The sequence below is a fragment of the Cebus imitator genome, unplaced genomic scaffold (genome assembly GCF_001604975.1).
Source record: "Cebus imitator isolate Cc_AM_T3 unplaced genomic scaffold, Cebus_imitator-1.0 Scaffold353, whole genome shotgun sequence".
Classification (NCBI taxonomy): Eukaryota; Metazoa; Chordata; class Mammalia; order Primates; family Cebidae; genus Cebus; species Cebus imitator.
The window spans coordinates 1344693-1366575 of NW_016107668.1; the positions used below are offsets into that span (position 1 = coordinate 1344693).

General features: G+C 43.5%; 1 protein-coding gene across 2 annotated transcripts in view; it reads left to right on the plus strand.

Moving 5' to 3' along the window:
• Positions 1-21883, plus strand: part of USP13 (ubiquitin specific peptidase 13) — a 128096-nt gene that overhangs the window by 102463 nt on the left and 3750 nt on the right. For both annotated transcript variants that reach the window (XM_017506313.2, XM_037730566.1), the window contains exons 18-21: positions 1974-2140; positions 4204-4357; positions 17599-17683; positions 19795-21831. In XM_017506313.2, coding sequence (XP_017361802.1) covers positions 1974-2140; positions 4204-4357; positions 17599-17683; positions 19795-19888 — 500 coding nt within the window. In that variant the 3' untranslated portion in view covers positions 19889-21831. The remainder of the gene's footprint in view (positions 1-1973; positions 2141-4203; positions 4358-17598; positions 17684-19794; positions 21832-21883) is intronic.

The window sequence follows — 21883 nt, forward strand, 5'->3', positions numbered from 1 at the left end:
AATTCACACCACTGTCTAAGCCATGACCACTATCTGATTTTAGCACATTTTGTACCCTCCAAAAGAAATCTCGTGTATGAGCAGTCACTCCCCATTTTCCCACTCACCTCAGGCCCTGGCAACCAGGAATCTGTTTTCTAGATCAAGGGATCTGCCTGTTTGGGACATTTCACATGAATGGAGTCATATATATGAGCTCTTTTGTGTATGGTTTCTATCGCAGTGTAATGTTTTCAAGATTCATCCATTTGTCGCATGTGTCAGTATTTCCTTTTTATGGTAAAATAATATAGTCTGTGGGCTGGGCGTGAAGGCTCATACCTGTAATCCCTGCACTTCGGGAGGCTGAGGCAGGTGGATCACTTGAGATCAGGAGTTCAAGACCTGCCCACTCAACATGGTGAAACTCCGTCTCTGTTAAAAATGCAAAAATTGGCTGGGGATGGGGGCAGGCGCCCGGAGTCCCAGCTATTTGGGAGGCTGTGGCGGGAGAATTGCTTGAGCCCAGGAGATGAGCTGAGATTGCACTACTACCCTCCAGCCTGGGCAACAGAGCAAGACTCTGTCAATAATAAAAAAATAATAATAGTCTATCATATGGATATACTACATTTTATTAATCTTTATCAGCTTGTAGACATTTGGGTTATTAACATTTTTTGGCTTTTATGAACAATGCTGCTATAAACATTTTTGTACAAGTTTTTGTGTGGATGGACATTTATTTTTACTTCTCTTGAGTGGAATTGCTGTGTCATACGGAAACTCCATATTTAACTTTTTGAGGAACTACCAAACTGTTTTACACAGTGGCTGAACCGTTTGACATTTCCACCAGTAAGGAATGTGAGTTCCAGTTTCTCTGTGTCGGCCTAACCCTTATTATTACATTTTTTTAGCATACCCATCCCAGTGTGTGTGAGGTGGTGTCTTGTGGTTTTGGTTTGCGTTTTCCTAATGACTATGACGTTGACTCTTTTTGCATGTGTTTACTGACTGTATATCTCGTTTGGAGATGTGTCTATTCAAATTCTTCATCCATTTCTAATGAGGTTATCCTTTTATTGTTGGGTTCAAGAGTTCTTTTCATATTCTGAATGCAAGTTTCTATGAGATTTATGATTGGTAATTTCCCCCTATTCTGGTGTTTTTTCACTTTCCTGATGGGATCCTTTGAGGCACAAAAAATTAAAACAATTTTTAAAAACTTTTTTCTTTTATCACTTGTGTTTTTTGTATTGTAAATAAGGAATCATTGCCTAATCCAATGGCGAAAAGATTTACCCCTGTGTTTTCTTCTACGGTGATCATGGTTTTAGCTCCCACATTTAGGTCAATGGTCCATTTTGGGTTAATTGTGTGTGTGATGTCAGGCGAGTCCTGACTTTATTCTTTTGTATGTGGATATCCAGTTGTCCCAGCATCATTTGTGGAAAATAATGTCCTTTCCCCACTGAATGGTCTTGTTGAAAATCGGCTAACCACAGGTATATGGTTTTATTTCTGGAATCTCAGTTCTATTTAATTGATATGTATGTCTGTCTTTATACCAACACCAGACTGCCTTTTTTTTTTTTTTTTAGACAGAGCCTTGCTCTTTTGCCCAGGCAGGGGTGCGATCTCGGCTCACTGGCTCTGCAACCTCCGCCTCTGGGGTTCAAGTGATTCCTGTGCCTCAGCCTCCTGAGTAACTGGATGACAGGCATGCACCACCACGCCCTGCTAATTTTTGTATTTTTAATAGAGACGGAGTTTTGCCAAGTTGGCCAGGCTGGTCTCCAACTCCTGACCTCAGCTGATCCGCCCGCCTCGGCCTCCCAACGTGCTGGGTTGACAGGTGGGAGCCACCGCGCCTGTCCCAGACTGTCTTGATTATTCTAAATTTGTAGAATCATGTTTTTTCTTGTTAGTATTGTTTGTTTCAGTACAAAAAAGAAAAAAGGAAAAGACTTGAGTGTGGTTCTCGTCCTCAGATTTTGCTGAACCGCTGACCATGCCTGGTTACGGAGGGGCGGCTTCTGCCGGAGCCTCTGTTTTTGGTGCTTCTGGATTGGATAACCAGCCCCCAGAGGAAATCGTGGCTATCATCACCTCCATGGGATTTCAGCGAAATCAGGCTATCCAGGCACTGCGAGCAACGGTGAGCATGAGACTGTGTGCATGAGTGTGTGTGTGTGTGTGTGTGCACATGAGTGTGTATGTGTCAGTGTATGTGTGTGTGCGTGTATGAGTGTGTATGAGTGAGTGAATGTGTCAGTGTGTGAATGTGTGTTTTGAGTGTGTGTGTATGTGTGTGTGTGCATGTATGTGTGTGTGTGGGTGAATGTGTATGTGTCTGTGTATGTGTGTGTATGTGTATGTGTCAGTGTATGTGTGTGTGTATGTGTGAGTGAATGTGTGTATGTGTGTCAGTGTGTGTGAATGTGTATGTCTGAGTGTGTGTGTGCACGTGTGTATGTGTGAGTGTATGTGTGCGTGTATGAGTGTGTATGAGTGAGTGAATGTGTGTGTGAATGTGTATGAGTGTATGTGTGTGTGTATGAGTGTGTATGAGTGTGAGTGAGTGAATGTGTGTGTATGAATGTGTATGAGTGTATGTGTGCACGTGTGTGTGTGCATGTGTGTGTGTTCTATGTGTGTGTGTATGAGGTGTATGAGTGTGTGTGTGAATTTATTTCTGTAGCAGTTAAGACTTTCCAGTGTACTTTGATCATTTTGATTTATGTTCAATTCGTCTATGAATCTCACCATAGCCCATAAAGATTTATTTATATATTGTACACATGAAGCTAAAATAAATAATTTTCACACGGAGAATTTAAGAATAAGGCGATAGTAAAGCTGGGATAATATGAGCAAATCGAGAGAGACTTGTTCTCACCGTGAATGTTTGTTAATAGGGGTCACAGGTTTGACTTGGAGCCTGCTTGTGGCGCTAGAGGAAGGAGGGCCACATGGAATCCCGAGTTCAGTAAGACGTCCTTTCAGAGATGTAATGCCTTTCTGAGACCAAGACCTTGGATAAATGTCTCTTAAAAGTCCTCATGCAAGACTGAACGCCTCCTTGGAATTCTCTGCTGCATTTTCTCTCTGTAGAAAGAGAAGGTTCTTCTGGTAGCCGTGAGCTTCTTGATTCAAGAAGCAAGAGACCCTGAAACTTTAGGGTAGACAAGTCCCTTCTGCAGTGCTGATATCTGTTTAATATTCAGGGAAAGTACTTAAAAAAGCGCACCCTTTCATCTTGTGAGTCTTAGCAGAAAAAAAAAAGAGAGATAAAAACCAAATCCAAAGCTAAAACCCAAAACATCCAACCTTCCTGGTCACACCATAATCCATTTTTGAGTAGATACCTGGCCTCAACTGCTTCTTGCCTGTCCTGATGGAGTGCCTGCTGGGGCCTGTTGCTGAGGTCACTGTGGCCCCTGACTGTCTCATGAGAATGTGGCTAGAACAATCTGTCTTCCTTTCAGATGCGTAAAAGATCTCAGCCGGAGTTCGTCTTGCTTGGGGTCCTTTCTTGCGCCCCACTCGTTCTACCTGCCCCACTGTTTCATTAGAGCTTCTGTATCTCTACAGATTCTTTAACCTGCCGGCGATACCGCAAGCTGAGAAAGGTGGAAATATTTTTATGGCCAATTAGTTTGAAGTACATGGAGTCCAGTTTAAACAATTACACTAGCTAGTCAGTGTTGTCGTCATTAATCAAGATGTTAATCTTGTCTTTACCACAGTTCAACCCTTTTACCAACATTCCCGGAGAGAAGGCTCTCATACAGTGCTCACCCCGGCATCCCTGTACCGTGCAAAGTTCTCTGCAGAAAATACAGTTGGTAGGGAAGGTAGTGTGTGCAATGAAGTGGCTTTAGAAAGAGCTGCCCTTAAACAAATGCCGTACCCTTGGTTTTCCCACACCTGTCATTACCAGCGTCTTCCTCAGAAATGCTGGGCTACCGCTGATGCAGGCTTTGGGATGCCGACCTGCTGCTTAGAGCTGTTTTCCAGGGAACCCAATTGCAGGTGTCAGCGGGAGACCAGCGGAGTGTGCATGTCACGCGGAGTCAGAGCTTCTCACGCACGGCGCCGAGGCCTGGTGAATGCAGGCCTTCTTCCCTGTCCGCGTGACGCCCAGTTGTCACGGCCGGGACACAGCGAGGCCTGAGGCTGCGCGCATCGTAAAAACGTGTGTTTCTCTTTTGTCGTTAGAATCACAGCCTGGAAAGGGCGCTGGACTGGATCTTCAGTCACCCTGAGTTTGAAGAAGACGGTGACTTTGTGATTGAGATGGAGAATAACGCCAATGCAAACATTATTTCTGAGGCCAAGCCTGAAGGACCTAGAGTCAAGGATGGACCCGGAAGTAAGTTCTCGCCTTAGAGGCTGTCTAGCAGTCGCGACTGCACATCCAGCTCCCGCCCTCCTGTCCCACCGCGACACAGTCAAGCCTTTGTCGTTGTTCGAAAGTTTGCGCAGATCCTGTCTTCTCGGAAATGGTGCCATTTGCCCCTTTGCGTGGGCCCCGGGGATCTCATAAAGTCACGTCACAGTTGTGTTGCTTGGTCGTGTGTGTGCCTAAGTTTAGGGCCAGCCTTGACTTTGTTCCGTTGAGGTAAAATTTCTCCATGGACTGTGGGAGGTTTTGTCAAAAGAGAACATTTGTGTTCACGGTAGTGTTTTGAGTAGTAGTAACGTAGTTTCATCCTTCACTATACCCTTCCCAGAACCAGCTGCTGAAAGTATTCTGAAGGCTTGTCTCAGGACGACAGGAAGAGGTGCTGTGGCCATTGTTGTGCCTTTTTTTTTTTTTTTTTTATGACACAGTCTCGCTCTTGTACACCAGGCTGGAGTGCAGTGGCGCGATCTCAGCTCACTGCAACCTCCACCTTCCAGGTTCAAGCAATTCTCCTGCCTCAGCCTCCCGAGTAGCTGGGACTACAGGTGCCTGCTGCCACAGCCAGATAAGTTTTGTATTTTTAGTAGAGATGGGGTTTCACCATGTTGGTCGGGCTGGTCTCGACCTCCTGACCTCAGGTGATCCACCTGCCTCGGCCTCCCAGAGCACTGGGCTGACAGGTGTGAGCCACCGTGCCAGCCTGCTCTGCCTTTTCATATCAAACACTTACGTATGTCACTATGTGTCACCACTGTTCTAAGCACTTTGCATATCAACACGCATGTAACCCTCATGCAGCTGATTTTACAGATGAGAAAATAGAGGCACAGAGACACTGGGTACCTTGCCAAAGGCCACACAGCGTGTAAGAGATGGAGCCGATTCAAACCCAGAATCCGTGTTCTTCACCGTGCTGACATCCTGCTTCTTGGGCTGTCACTGCCTACGGAATAATGCTCAGGCTCTTTGTCTTGACACTCAGCACCTCGTGCAGGCGGGTCCCGGCCCAGCTGGTCTCCTGGGGACACCCCTACACTCCCTGTACCTGCAGCTGGGGTGCCTGAGACCGTAGCCACGTTCTCGGCCTACGCAGCCGTCAGGGACTCTCTTCCACTTACCTGCAGACGCTTGCTCACGTTGACCCTGTTTGTGAAACGAGCTTCCTCTCCCTTCACCGCCTGCTGAAATTCTCATCATTGCTTAGAACTGGGCCACAGATTCCAGTTCTCTGGCCTGCCTTCCTAGAGCCTTGCCATAGTCGGCTCGTGCTTACCTCACGTGCTGGCATGATGGTACCAGTATGAAAAATGCTTCCATTTGTGCCATCTTCAGTCCTCACAGTGACCTCAGGTGGTACATTACCATTATTATGCCCATTTTACAGGGGAAGAACCTGAGGCAGAGAAGGTTAAGTAGAAGCTTGTCAAGGTCACATAGCTAGTGATGGGCAGAACCCGAATTCCAGGGCGGGCAGTCTGCCCCAGAGCCTGTTAGCCGCCGTAATGCATTGTTAGTTCTTTTGTTTTTTTTTTGAGACAGTCTTACTCCATCACCCAGGCCGGAGTGCAGTGGCCCGAGAAGCTGGGATCACAGGTGCGGGCCACCATGCTTCATTGTTAGACCTAACAAATTGATCTTGCATAAAATTCCCTCTGTAGATGTTGGTGTCTCCCATTTGACTAGGAGCTTGCCCAGGGCAGAGGCCATTTGACTTTTATAGAACTCATGGTGCTAGTCACATAATAACATTGTATTTAATGAAATCAACCTTAGCAGCGTTTGTTCCTGTAATCATACAGTGGTGGATCGACTCAGTAACGTTCTTTCCAGACCTAATATGTACATATTGATATAAAATGAGAGAGAGAGGGTGGGAGGGAAACTTTCTCCTTTTTTAAAAGAAATTTAAAATAAGAATTTTATCACTGAAACTGTTTCACTGCCAACTGGGTAAGAAAAGGATGAGGTATGGTTCTCCCAGTTTCCATATTCATTTAAAGTATCTTGTATTACCTTTCAGACATTACTAGCTTGCCTAAAATATTTAAAGCTGTAACAGACAGGTTACTCAATAATGCATGAGCAGGATTGATTATGTATTACACATCCATCAGTTCGCTGCTTCATTGATTTTCCATAATGGACTTTTCTTTGGAGAGGATGAGACCTTCTCGCAGAAGGAATTAGCCACAAGATGGGGCGCTGTAAAGCTGCAGAGGGAAGGCGGGTCTGATCTTTGGGGGCACCAGCCACGCCCTCACAGGTGTCAGGAATGATGAACAGGAGCCGTCATCTCCTCGGGGCTTCCTCTACCTCCAAGACAGAGATCTGCAGAGATTCCTGGCGCTGCTGGATTTCAAGTTGTGTCATTGGTTAGATGCTGCCAAGCACCCTTTAAGGCACTATGGGTAAAGCCCAGGGACTGCGGGTGAGGGTAGCGCTGGAGCACTGTGAGACGCGCTTAGAGCAATCACGGGCCAGAGGTGTAGGATATAAAGGCAGTAGCAGGTGAAATGCTCAGTTATGAAGACAGAAAAGCAGAGCCCTAACCCGCCCAATGCATTTTGAGTTTGATTTTACAGAACAACAAATGTTTTCCAAGTAGCTTCCCCAGCACTGTGCCTGGCCCGTGGCAAGTGACCAGCAGATAACTGATTGAATGAAGAATTGAGTGACTGCCAGGAGGTAGCCCTCTCAGAGTATTTTGCTGCTTCCACAGAGCGCCGTTCAGAGGGGTTGGCTGTGTGCTTCCGTGTTACATTGCGTGAATCAAAGGCAGGGGTAACGTGACTTCTTGTACTTGGCTGTGTTAGCAACCGGTTGAATATTGCCAGTCGTTGCTTTTCTTCCTTTTGTAAAATAATTAACATTTATATTGTCTTTCTTATAATTAAAAGGATATATATTAATTTTAGCAACTTGAGAAAATAAAGACATATGAAAAGACAAAATTAAAAATGACAATCCTACTCCCCAGCAAAAACCACAAAATAATGTTTTGTTTATATTCTCTAGACCTTTTTAGACAAATACATGAAAATGATGTAAATCCATAGATTTATAAAAATAGAAAAGCAAGTCATAAAATAGCAAACATGTGATTAACGTGATTGGGCTATGATTAGGCTGTGAGTTTTGTAGGTGTACGTGTATATAAATCTATATTGTTGAACATATATTAACAATATTCTATTATAGACATGTACCATAATTTGTATACCTAATTCTAGGCTAATTATGTATCATTTAAATAAAAGATTACATTATTTCAGAGTTTCAGATAATGAAGATATCTCCACATTCAGAAGATGACTGCTATGATTTTTAAATCATGAGTTTCTTTTTTCTTTTTTTAAGACAGAGTCTTGCTCTATTGCCCAGGCTGGAGTGCAGTGGCATGATCTCGGCTCACTGCAACCTCTGCCTCCTGGGTTCAAGTGATTCTCATGCTTCAGCCTCCCTAGTAGATTCTCGTGCCTCAGCCTCCCAAGTAGCTGGGATTACAGATGTGCACCACCATGCCCAGCTAATTTTTTGTATTTTTAGTAGAGTCAGGATTTCACCATGTTGCCCCGGGTGGTCTCAAACTCCTGAGCTCAGGCAGTCCACCTCCCTCAGCTCCCAAAGTGGCTAGGATTGGAGGTGTGAGCCGCTGCTCCCGGCCAAGCCGTGAGTTTCTTAAAGGATGAATTCAGGTCACAGAAGAACAGCACATGCCTAATGTAACCCCTCTGCAGGGAGTACCAGCTGGTTCAGCATTTCCGCCTTCCACCCCTTCCTTATGTCCTTCTTCTACTAAAAGTAATATTGTGACGAACAACCTTGGGCCCTCATTTGATTATTTCTTTAGGGGAAGTTTCTGGAAGTGAAATTTGTAGTGAAAAATACATATTTTTAAGGGTTTAAAGCAGATTACCATCACATGACCCTCCACAAACACAGCAGGGGGCCACATCCTGGCCACACGGGTGACTCTCCTGTCTCCCCAGCCTTCCCCAGCTGTGCTGTGGGGCTGAGCACTTTTTACATATTTTTAAAAATCTTAATTGCCTAGTTATTTTTCCTTTCATGTTAACAGCTTCTTCATTTCCTTTGGCCAGTTTCCCACTTTTATTGAGGTTTTCAGCTGTTTTTCTTTTATTGATTTTTATGAGTTTCGTGTGTTGTAGATTAGTTTGGGAATACCTGATCACTTTACAATATTGAGTTTTTCTAGCCAGAAACATATGCTTCTCCTTTGATTTATCCTCCCCTTCCGTAATTCAAAGCCGTGTGGTTTTCTTCATAAATGCGCTGTGCATTTCTAATTTTGTCTCCAAATTACATTTTCCGTGTTACTTATGAATAAGAATTTTCTGCATTGTATATTTTACAATATTGCTGCTAAATTACGTAAAGTTACTGATCTTGTAATTTTGGCCATTCTCTAGGGGTCTGACTGGCATTACATTAAGTTCATAGGTTAACCTGTGAACACATAGGTGTGTGCTCTGTTTAGCTAGGTTGTTTAAATTCCCAGGTCATTTCGTTTTACATTTTTTGGTTGGTGAATTGACTGTGATATTTGACTTGAGAATACTGAATACAGTTAAAGGATAAGGGTAATTGGTGCTTGAGGAACCAAAACAAACAAAATAAAAACAACCTCAATTTTCAGGGTTTTGTATTAAGTGGCAGGAAGGCCAAGACAAATTTGTCTAAGCAAAAAGGGAATGTTGTCTCATGAACGCTGGGAAGTCCTGGGGGCACTGGGCCCAGGCCTGCCTTGATTCAGGACTCAAACGTTTTATCTGGATGGGCCCCTTTGTTCTGCTTCCTCTAGGTGGGTTCCAGTCCCAGACAGGGTCTCCCTCATGGCACAAGATGGCTGCAGCGCCTCCCACAGACTGCCTTTCCAGGTCAGACTCCAGTGGAGTCTTGTCCCAGAGTTCTCAGCAAAGGTGCGAGAGTCTGAGACTCCATGAGCCTCTGCACGTGCTGTGTCCGACTCCACGTCGCCGAGGCAGGCTGACTCAGGCCTGCATCACGGGCCTCACTCCTACAGCCCGAGGCTGGAGACATCTTCCACCCTCTCATCCGAGCTGACAAGGGACCAGTCGATCTCCTTCCAGCGCTGGTTCATGTGTGTAGAATCAGCTTCACCTGAGAGCTTGTCAGGCCTCCTGGGGTCTCACCTCAGACCCGCTGAATTAGGGACTCTGGGCGAGGCTCAGTCAACTGTGTTTAACCAGACGTGCAGGTGATTCTGATGCAGCTTAAACTTGAGAATTACCACCTTAAAGGCAGTGTTAGGTGACTGTTGCTTTAGGAAGAAGGGGAATGGCCACGGGGACTTTGTCACACCAGGTTAACACTGAAATAATAAGGTAGGTGTCATGAAGCGGAAAAAAGCGATTATTACAAGGATAGGGATTAAAGAAGCTCATGGGCCGCATTTTTCCTTTTACGGCAAAATCACCGTTTCCATCCTTAGGAATGAGGAAGTAACACTATTGCATGAAATGATTGTCTCAGGGGAATTAGTTTGTTGGAAGGATTAGTGCTGTTAACACGTGATGACAGAGCAGCTGTCATTTCCCGAGTGTCTCACGTGTGCCAGGCGCTTCGTCGGCCACGTGTCCTTCACCGCTTACGGGGAGACATTCCGACGCCCTCATGTGCCAGTCCCTCTCCTGGATAATCTTTGGGTGGCCTTTCCTCTGTAAGACATTGAAAGGATATGCCACCCACCTCTTTTACCTTCCAAGTTTCAGAAACTTTTTTTCAGCAGAACTAAGTGGTTTGCTAGTGGTAGAACGAGGTTAGAATTCAGGTCCGTCTGATTTTGAAGGCTGTGCGGTTTTTCCTTTATCCCTGATTGAGTCATCTCATTTCACAATTTATATTGGAATGGAGGCAGGAGTCTATTTTCTACCATGTTCTGCACATTTTAGGGCTAGCACCTAAATTTCTGCTGAGTTTTCAAAACTTCAAAGCTGGAAATCAGGCCATCACTCTGACCTCTCTGGGCTTCTGCTATGTGCAAAATCATTTCTGTGTTTATGTTGCACCTAATGAGCATTTAATTTTTCTTAAGAAAAGAGCCCACTGATTGCCAATGTAGTTAACGTGTGATTAGGCTGTGATTACTCAGAACCTGCCCTGGCTCCTTCAGCCACTTGGCTGTAATGGTGTAGATGTCTCCCATGCTGCTGGGATTTTCCACCCAGGGAGCAGAGAGGCATTCTTTGCATAACGCTGGGGTTCCTGAGGTGCTGAGCTCCCTGAGGAATGCCCCCCACCAAGCGGATCTGGAGGGCAAAAGCTACAGCTCCCCAGGGAAGCCAAGCCCAGTGGTGCTCTGGAAAGTCACTTACTCCATCCCACCGCGCTGACTCCCCTCCCACTTAGCACTTGCCGCAGTTCCTGACGTTTTCAGTGGTGCTGTTGAAAGTTAGGAGGCAGCCACTCTTGAGTAAACTGATTTACACGGAAGTTTAAACGATGGAGAACTGTTAGACGTGGAAGGAAGTGTTTGCCTTCTGGAGCATTTGGCATTGTAACTAATTTTGAGCTGGCTAGGGTTGGGGGAGCAATTTGTAGACCCTTTACGATTCTGTGGCTATCAGCTGCCTTCCGATGTTATTGATTTACCTAGGTCTGTCTTCTCTTTTTGAGAATTCAGCAGTTTTCTGAAAGCTCCAATACTCCTCCCTCCCACACTGATTTTTTTTCTCAGAGAGGCATGAGGGAAATCAAGCTGTTGGACATTGAGCTAGTTGTACATTAAGCTTGATATAGTTTGGATGTTTGTCTCATGAACATCCAAATCTCATGTTGAAATGCAAACCCCAATGTTAGCAGTGGGACCAGGTGGGAGCTGTTTGGGTCACGGGGGTGGATCCCTCATGAATACCTTGTTGGGGGAAAGGATATCCCAGATAAATACCCAGATATTGGGTGCTTATGAGGAAAATGTTAGTAAGTTGGTGATTTTTTTTCCCCCACTTTGTATAGAGGGAGTTAGAGACAGGCAGTGATACAAATTAATCAAGTAAAGAGCGTTGGATGAGAACAGTTTATTTCACCAGAAGACTGCAGTGCCTCTGGGGTCTTGATAGTTATTTTAGGGAGACTTGATGTCTCTGTGTTCTGACCACTCTCTGTAGACTAGCTAAATAATATGTCATGCCCTGATGAGATACTGCTGCTTCATAAATATTTTAGATGCTATAATGACTTATAAAAATACGTTCATTTAAAGAAACTTCTGAATCCAGAGTTGCTTTTGGCCATTATGCTTATTAAAACATAATTTCCCAAAAGGCAAAATCATGACTTTCAGGTAAATATAAAATGAACACATAGCACAGATTTTTAAAAACATTAATTAATGAGAGAATCAGTCAGATGTTATTACTGGCTTAAAAACATTTGTGAAGCTAGGATATTTAAAGACAATTAAAAAAAAATGTTAGGATGAGATTCCCAGGTTAGACTAAGGATGAGTCAGTGTCTTTCAGGACCATAAATCCTCGAAACAATCATTTCACAGTGTTTACCCCAATTTATAAATCTATAAATCCTTGAGGATATGTGTTCTACTGGACAGAATTTTTTTTGTATCTTTCCCAGATAAAAATCTACAAGTTAAGAAGTAACATCACTAAGTATGAAATCTTCAATCAGTAGTATATTAGTAGTTTTGTAGTTGTTGATATAAGAAAATACCTGAGACTGGGTAGTTTATAAAAAAAGAGGTTTATTTGGTTTACAGCTCTTCAGATTATGCAAGAAGCACAGTGCCGGCATCTGCTTCTGAAGAGGCCTTAGGAATCTTTCAGTCTGCAGAAGGCAAAGGAGGAGCAGGTGGGTCACAGGAAAGCCAGCGAGAGAGAAGAGGTGCCACGCTTTTTTACAGCCTCTTCTCTGGTGAACTCACTCCTTACCACAGGAGGGCACCAAGGTACTCAGGACGGATCCACCCCCATGGCCCAAATACCTCCCACCTGGTCCCACCTCCAACATTGGGGGTCACACATTTCAACATGAGATTTGGAGGTGACAGACGTCCAAACTATATCAAATAGTAAATTGTGAGATGAACTAAGGTCATCTTCCTAGGTCAGCAGCCAGCCAATGTTTTCTCTCAAGAACAGGATGATAAACGTTTCAGGTTTTGCAGGCTGTATAGATGTCTGTCTCATATTCTTCTCTCCTTTCTTCTCCTTGGCAGTGCAAAAGCAGGCTGTGGGTCAGATTTGGCTAATGGGTCATTTGCCAATCTCTCCCCGACATAATCTTTGGGTGGCCTTTCTTCCATATGACGTAGAAAGGGTATGCTGCCCACCTCTTTTACCTTCCAAGTTTCATAAACTTTTTTTTTAAACAGTGCTTTCTCAAAGAACAAAATCAAAGAGTACAGTTGCTATTAGGTTGGGTAGGGATGGTAGCAGCAACATTTGCTGTTAAAAAATCTTCATGTTAGCAAGGCTGGGAAGATTTTCCTAGAGTTCAAACAGGACAAGTTTTGTGGGGAGGAAGAATGCTAGTTCCAGGCACAATTTAATTCTGCCCATTCTGAGGGACACTGTCCGCTTGCTGTTGAGACATAGTGGTTCTGTCAATTTTGTCTAATTCTACCAGATGCTTTGAAGGTTTTTCTGTTGAAAGTCAACATTTTTGAAATGTTAGAAATTCCTTTTTAAGTAAATAGAAAAGGAAGCTTGAGATGAGATAAACATTTCAAAAGTTTGACTTTCAACAGAAAAGCAGTATTTTTTTTGGTGTGTGTGTTTTTAGAGTGTGTTTGAGTGCTTTTGTTTTTTTTGGAAGGATGTCTGTGGGAACTTAGAGAAGAATCAGCAGTAGCTTCTCTCTCTGGTGAATTCACCTTGACCTTCTCTTTGGAGACAAACATAAGTTGAGATTTATTACCTGTTTAGTTTTTGCAAATGTGCTGAGATTCTCTCTTCTTGTTTCCCAGCAGGAGGTGGTGAATAATTCATGGAGCAGTTGCTCATATTGATAAACATGGTTAATTTAAATAGTAGGACTAAGATTCATGCTGACCTTTTACATTTTATTTTTATGGTTTTGAAGATGTACATGAATTGTTTTTAAACAGAGAGGAAAATGCTTTCTGGGGGGCTTAGGGACATGTTGGATATATTAGGATGTATGGATTTGTCCTTTCTCTGTGTCTGTCTGTTTTGTCAACCCATTGGCTGTGTTGGTATCTGTGCTGCGTTTCATTGATGCCACCCTGTCTTATGGTGGAAAGTGCTCGGTAAACACTGTTCTTCTGCAAGACGCCCTTGCGGGGAGAAAAAGCCTTGATTGAGGTATTGTCTTCTCTCTCTCTCTCTCTCTCTCTCTCTTTTGAGTCAGGGTCTCACTCTGTCGCCCAGGCTGGAGTACAGTGGTGTGATCTGGCCTCATTGCAGCCTCGGTGCCCTGGGCTTAAGCAATTCTCCCACCTCTGTCTCCTGAGTAGATGGGACTACAGGCACACACCACCATGGCTGGCTAATTTTTTTGTATTTGTAGACACAGGGTTTGCCATGTTTCCCAGGCTGGTCTCAAACTCTTGAGCACAATCAATCTACCCAAAGTGCTGAAATGACTTGGTGGTGTTTGCCACCATGCCTGGCCTGTATTCTCTCTTTATTTCATGAAAATTCTTAGAGAGTTTTCACTCAGGCTCATTCAACTTACTCAGCTGCGTTTTTGGGAGAGCAGCACTCTGTTTCTTAAATTGAAGATTAGGAATTTGATATAGAATTATTCCAAAAGGGCTTAAAAACCAAACAGGGGTGAAGAAACACAAGGATCTCAACTCACTCCCTTTCTTGCCTATAGGGAGGTCAGGATGGGTTCTTAGTGTGAGAGGGCAGACAAGGGTAAGGTGCCTGGAACACTGTTTGAAAAATAAATACCGGGCAAAATGATTGTCATTTACAGCTGTTTTTGTCTGGCTTCTGATTTCAAACCTAGGATTTTTTTTTTTTTTTTTGGGTCAGTTGATGTGATAGCTAGCAACAGAAATTTAGTTAATTATGGGCAACACAATATTCTCTGATTCATTTCTGATTAAATAATTATTTCATCAGCTTATACCCCAATTTATGCTTTGGTAGGAGGTTTACAAAAATATATACACTGTAAGATGATATAAAAACGCGTGAGGAGATGAAGTGAAAGGAGTCATTCCTTCATTCACTCATTTATTTATGCGTTTAGCAAATACTTACTAAGTACCTACAGTGTGCAAAGCACTGTTTTCTGTGCCTGGAATAGTTCAGTAAACAACACAAACCCCCTGTCCTTATGGAGCCTATTCTAGCCTGGGGTAAAAGGTGTCAGACAATAAATCCGTGCACAGGTAAGGATGCGACATGGCAGGTGTTCCTTTCTGCTGTGTGGAAAGGAAAGCAGGATGATGGCAATGTGAGCAGCAAGAGTGAGGGTAGGGGTGGGAGGAGGTTGATGTTATGAAGAAGGTTCAGGAAGGCCTCTTTGATGAAGTGACACTTGGACCTGAGATCTCAGTGAAGTGAGGTGTGAGTCATGTGACATCTGAAAGGAGAGTTTCAGAAGGAAAGAGCAGAAGGTCTGAACACCTGAAGGTCTAAAGGCTTGAAGGTTGGGGCATGCCAAGAGTGTCTGAGGAGCAGCCAGGAGGCGAAGGTAGCTGGAGCAGAGTAAGGGGGAGAAGGGGAGGAGGTAAGGGGACTTCAGAGGCCACTGCAAGAGTAAGATTTTCTCAGAGATTCAGGGAGCCACTGGAGGTTTTTGGGGTAGAGTAATGACCACAATTTGACTTTCATTTAAAAGAAGACCAGTGGGCTGGGCGCAGTGGCTCACGCCTGTAATCCCAGCACTTTGGGAGGCTGAGGTGGGCAGATCACTTGAGGTCAGGAGTTCGAGACCAGCCTGGCCAACATGGTGAAATCCCATCTCTACTAAAAATACAAAAAATTAACTGGGTGTGGTGGCACACACCTGTAATTCCAGCTACTTGGGAGGCTGAGGCAGGAGAATCGCTTGAGCTCAGGAGACAGAGGTTGCAGTGAGCCAAGATCATGCCACTGCACTCCAGCCTGGGTGATAGGGCGAGACTCTGTCTCAAAAAACAAAAAAACAAAAAGACAAAACAAGACCAACAGAGTGCAGCCAGAAAGGAAGCCGCCCCCTTGCCCATCATGCAGTGCATATTTGTGGGGAACCTGGTGTTAAACCATTTGCAGATGACCTGCTCCTGGGTCAGGGTTTCATATGTAGCAGAGCAAGAACAAAACTCTGGCAGCTGTGGTAAGAAAGGTTGGTGGGGAAAGGGAGGAAGCAGGGAGGCTAATTAAGAGGCTGTTGTAATAATTCAGACAAGATACAATGGCGACTTTGATCAGGGGTTACTAGTGGAGATTGTAAGAAACATTTGAATTCTGGATATTCAAAATGGATACATTTTGAAGGGAATATTGACAGGATTTTCTGTGGATAGGGAGTATGAGAGAGAAGTCAGGATTTTGCCTGAGTTACTAGAAGAATGGAATCGTCATTGACTGAGATAGATAAGGCTGAGGGGGGAGAATGATCAATAAACTAGGAATAGAAGAGATCTTCCTCAATCTGATAAAGCGAATCTACAGAAGCCCTACAGTTCACGTTATACTTAATGTGAAAGACTGAATGCTTTCCTCGTATGATCAGGAAGAAGACAAGGATGCCCCCTCTGACACCTTCATCTAACATTGTACAGGAGGTTCTAGCCATTGCAATTAGGCAAGAAAAAGAAGTAAAGTTATCTGGATTATCAAGGAAGAAGTAAAACAGTCTCTATTTGCAGAGATATGATCTTACATATAGAAAGCCCAAAGGAATCAACTAAAAAACAATTAGAACTAACGGTTCAGCAAGGTTGCAGGAAACAAGATCAATATACAAAATTCAGTTATATTTCTGTACACAAACAATGAACATTCCAGAAATGAAATTAAGAAAACAATATCATTTACTGCCATAAGACTACATGACGTCAGCCAGAGAGAGAAAGAAAGAGAGAGAGAAAGAGTCTGGATAGAGGAGGGAAAAAGGTTTGAACCCCAGATCACCCAAGTTCAAAGGTCAGGCTGGTGAAGAGAAGCAGTGAAGCAGCTGGACAACCAGGAGAGTCACTCCTGGTGCGTATTTGAGGAAGGAAGAGGTGATCAGCAGTGTGTGGTGCTGCTGAAGGGTAAGAGGAGGACTGGGGATTGACGGCTGAGTAAGTCGAATGAGCCTGAGTAAAAAGTGAGAAAGAATGAGACTCAGAGGCGCAGGTAAAAAGGTCTGTCTGGAACCAATACTTTTTTTTTGAAAAATGTAGTAAAAGTGGAACACTAGCAAAATCAATATGCAAGCCTATTTTTCCTTATTAAATTCACTAGACATAGTCTTGTAAACGTGCACTTTCGGGTTCCATCCTACCTCAGTGTAGTCTGTAACAGTTTGCTGAGTGCACGGGTTCTTGTCTGTGGAGCCCACCTTGGCAACATGAACTAAAACGGATTCAACATGGATATCACAGGGTACTGGCCCTGATGCAGGAGGCACCTGTTAGAGAATAAACATCGGTCTCACCCTCTAAGAGGCCACGTATCTCCTTGTTCAGAAAGCATGAAGCCTGAAGTTTGGTCCCACATAAGTTATAATCATGAACAAGTGAAACATCTTGCACCAAGCATTATCCTTTTCTATAAATGATAACAGCTATCTGCTCTCTTCCTTGTAGTTTTGACATTTGTGTAGTATTTTAGTCTGAATTGCTCATTTAAGTTTCATACAACCCTGCAAAGTGGGTGGATTTCTTTTTTAATCCCCATAAAGAAACAGGCTCAGAAAGACGGAACACGTTGTCCACCCTCATGCTGTTTGGAGGTGGTAGAGCCAGGACCCCTCTTTCAGTCCCACAAGCTCGCCACCAGACCAGGCTGTGGGATTTTTGAATCCTTTTCCACATTCGAATTTAACATCAGCTGTGCTTTGATCATTTATGTCCTATTTTTGTGATCACAGATTTTCAGGTTGAATTTAGTGTCACTCTGGGTGTGTGTGCGTTGTCAACGCAGCAATGTAATGAGACCTTATCTTTCAAACCTAAACAGTTGCTGGATTATACTAGTGCTGGTTTTGAATTCTCTCCGGTCTGGAAGTGCTGCCTTGTAACTGCGTTGTTTCCTCTTTCACAGCATATGAGCTGTTTGCATTCATCAGTCACATGGGAACATCCACAATGAGTGGTCATTACATTTGCCATATCAAAAAGGAAGGAAGGTGAGTCATTTTTAGAAGGTAAATGACAGCCGTGATTTATTGAGTACCTACTGTATGCCCAGCACTCTCCTAGGTACACTGTATGCTATCTCACCTGGTCTTGTAAAGGGTATACTGTTAATGCTTTTTACGTATCAAGACGCTTAGACTCAGGGAGGCCGAATAGCTTGACCTCAGCTAGTAAGTCAAAAGCCACTTGCAATCATCATACCGAGGTGACTTCCCAAAATAAAGATGCATCCTGCAGCAGAATGTACGCTGTGATTGCAACCTCCATAGGATTGCCATATTTAGCCAACAAAGGGAAGCATTCAAGAAAAACCCAGATGCCCTATTTAACTCGAATTTCAGATAAATAGTGAATAATTTCTTAGTATAAATAATTTCAAAGAGTCTATGTCCCAACTATTATATGGGACATGCCTATACTGAAATCATTTATTGCTTACCTGATACTCAGATGTAACTGGGTACCTGCGCTTTATCTGGCGGCTCTAAACCTTCAGTGCTTTCCCTTACCACAGCCTTGCCGTTGGCTTTTCCACGTTCCTGGGTAGAACTGTTAAGTGTGTGGGGAACTGGGAATGAGACAGTTGTGGCGTGAAAGGCGGCTGCTTTCTTCAGAACCTTCTCCCCGGGCTGGATCCCCACAGGCCCCACTGGTGCCCTTCCCACAGGTCCAAACCGTGGCTGTGGGTCGGCCCTTCTGCTTGAGGGCAGCACTCAGGCCACGTGGACGCTGAAGGAACACCTGAGCGTGGCCTCTGCTCCGTCCCTCCCTCCCACTGCAGGAGGGGCCAGTTCTCACCTGGATTCCACTGTGTGTCTTTTAGTTTTGTCTTCTAAACTTGATTAATAAAATACTTGAGCACAGGGATTTATCTTTTTTGTTTGTTTGTTTGAGATGGAGTTTCACTCTTGTTGCCCAGGCTGGGGTGCAGTGGAGTGATCTCAGCCCACTGCAACCTCTGCCTGCCGGGTTCAAGCGATTCTCCTGCCTCAGCCTCCCAAGTAGCTGGGATTACAGGCGTGTACCATCACACCCGGCTAATTTTTTGTATTTTTAGTAGATTCAGCGTTTCACAATATTGGTCAGGCTGGTCCTGAACTCCTGACCTCAAGTGATCCACCTGCCTCAGCCTCCCAAAGTGCTGGGATTGCAGCTGTGAGCCACTGTGCCTGGCTGGGACTTATCTTTATAGTGAATTATTTTTATTGCAATCATGATAGCTCTTTTAAAAACACTTTGGAGTGAAGTAAAAGAAAAAAAGTGAAAATGCTTTTTAAAAGAAAAAAGCTTAATTATAATTTTAAAAGCAATAAAATTCATTGTAAATAATTTATAAATATAAGAATATACAAGAATATGTGCTTGGAACCCTAACAATAACCATTGTCTACATTTTGAGATATTTTTCTCTGTTGTTTTGGCTCACTGGAAGAAAGTACATGTTTGTCTATTTATGCACATACTACATATAAATATGCATAGCATAACTAAAAGTGTGACGTGTATGCGGAGTGCATACAATTTTTTAACCTGTGCTTTCCCATTTCACATTATATTGTGATTATTTTCTCACTTTGCCAAATATTCTTTGAAGAAATTTTAATAGTTCACTGCATGGATTTTTTTTTTAAGCTTTGTTGTACATAATTCTTTGACTCAATTTCTGAGTCTACAGATTTCTATAAAGGGAATTATGGAATCAAAGGTTCAAATGTTTGGAGGCTCCTGATACATTTTAGTAACTACTTTTCGACCGAGGTTAAGGATCACAAAGCAGCTGTAGCTGGGCGTGAGGGCACGAAGGTGTGTGCCCAGCTACTCAGGAGGCTGAAGCAAGAGGGTCCCTTGAGCTCAGGAGTTCGAAGCTGCAGATGATGCTGCTGTACCCAGCCTGGGGAGAGAATGAGGCTTTGTCTCTTAAAAAAAAAGAAGCAGTTGTGATTCCCTACCAGCATTCTGTTCTTTTTTATACAACAAACTTGAGTTTAGTGTCTTAAAACATCATGGTTAAGTATTGTGTGCCATATGACTTAGTAACTTCTTTCTGCAAAGTTTCCCGAAACTGACTTAAATCCATCAAATGCTTCTGTCTTGTTTTCAGATGGGTGATTTACAATGACCACAAAGTTTGTGCCTCAGAAAGGCCCCCTAAAGACCTGGGCTACATGTACTTTTACCGCAGAATACCAAGCTAAACCTCAAATGTAAAAAGTGGCGACAGGAAGCCATACGCCTTTTTAATTTGCCAAAAAAAAAGAAAAAGAAGCGGAAGAAGAAGTTGTTGAAACAGCCAGACATGAAGGAGTACATGCAGTATTTATAGTTTATTTAAAGAGCACGATCAGTTGACGCCTTCTGAAATAGAACTGGGAAGAAATTTCTATTAGTGATGATACGCTATTGTAGATAGTTTTTTATAAATGTTCAAGGAGAGGATATTTAAAAACATAAATGTATTCATATTGCTGGTGGAGAATCTGCCATCAGCACATCAAAAATGGGGATGTGTCCCCAGCCCTCTATTTTGCTTTGGGGGTCAGTGGTAGTGGCCTCCAGGAAACCAAATAATGTGGCCTGCGGTCTGGCCTTGCCCACAGCAAATGAAAAGCCCACTTGTGTTTCATATAGAAAGTCAGCAATTGGGCAGGGCTTTATTTGTGAAATAATTTTTTTCATGACATACAATAATTTCTGATGTATCCATGTAGATATTATGCTCTGTCCATACTAGAACCTCTGCAATGAAAGATGTTTTTAATTTAAATCATATCAAAATTCATAATACGATTGTGTGAATGTGTGTGAGTGACTGAGAGTGTGAGACTTTTACCAGAAAAGTGAGTCCACTAGAAAATCAGTGACAAGTTGGTTTTAAAAGCCTGAACAGTAATTGGTATTAAGCAAATCTGAAAAAAGCAAGTAAGTATTTTAACAAAACTACAACTCAGGAAGCTTCAGGGAGATTAGTTCCCCACTTAGATTTTTAAGGAGTAAAAAGGGCTGCGTTATGCCTTTAAGTGCTGTCAAGAATTCACTTGGGTTTGGGACGTTAGCTGGTGTAACGCTAGATGCCCACAGCAGCATAATATTGTACTTTGTCAAAGGTAGATAAATTCTCTGTTTCTCATCAGCCCTTTCCCCAAAAGGTATGGTGTTTATTTTTAGTTAAAATGGCTCATCTCTTTTTACCATCTCACATGATAACTCTTTGGAGTCATGCTGTGTGCCCCAAGTTTGTCAGTAGCTTTCCCATCTCTGAGTTCTTTATCTGCCTCCATTTCCTTGTTTTTCTGGGGCCAGAGTCTCATCTCTGCCCTTTTTTGGTTTATCACCTGCTGACTTGCCTTCGCTGCTTATCTGATGTGACCAACAGTGTGATCTTGGATGCTCTAAGGATCTTAGATGCAGAGAAACTTTATATGACATTATGAAAGACCATCCTTTCCATTTTGATTATTTCAGTATTTTAGTTGTGACCTGGGATTAGATGAATTTCCAATGTGGTAAAAAGTTGAATGAAAGCATTCTATAATTTCTGTAATTTTCCTACTGCTCTGTACCAAATTCCAGAATCTCTGGAATTGCTATTTCAGATTGTTCGGTCAAATGAAAAAGGATTTATTGCTGTCTGTTTATCATGTATTTGTGTGGTTGAAAGAATCTTTTTAGAAACTGTAGGAAAATAGAAGCAGCTGGGTGAAATAGAGCACAGACACTGGATGAGGATGTGGTGAGCTGTGAACGGTCAGGGTCTGGGCACAGTGGGGGCCTGTCTCACAGCTGGTCCTTTGGTGCCATGTGAGCGAGGGACATGGTGTCTGAGGCCCCCAGCCTGAATGCCTGCGTGCTGCTCCTAGCTGGCTGTGGGCCTTGGGCAGGTCCCTCGTCCCTCCCTGTTCTCATCTGCACAATGGCGTGATGACACCTGCCCTCTCTTTCTAGTCATGCTTTGAGGATACAGTGAGCTTGGTTACAGTGAGCCTTCAATGAGTAGAACACGGTGTGCCACGGTTATGGTGAGCCTTCACTGAGTAGAATACAGTGTGCCACGGTTAGGTGAGCCTTCACTGAGTAGAATACGGTGTGCCATGATTACGGTGAGCCTTCACTGAGTAGAATACGGTGTGCCACGGTTATGGTGAGCCTTCACTGAGTAGAATACGGTGTGCCACGGTTAGGTGAGCCTTCAC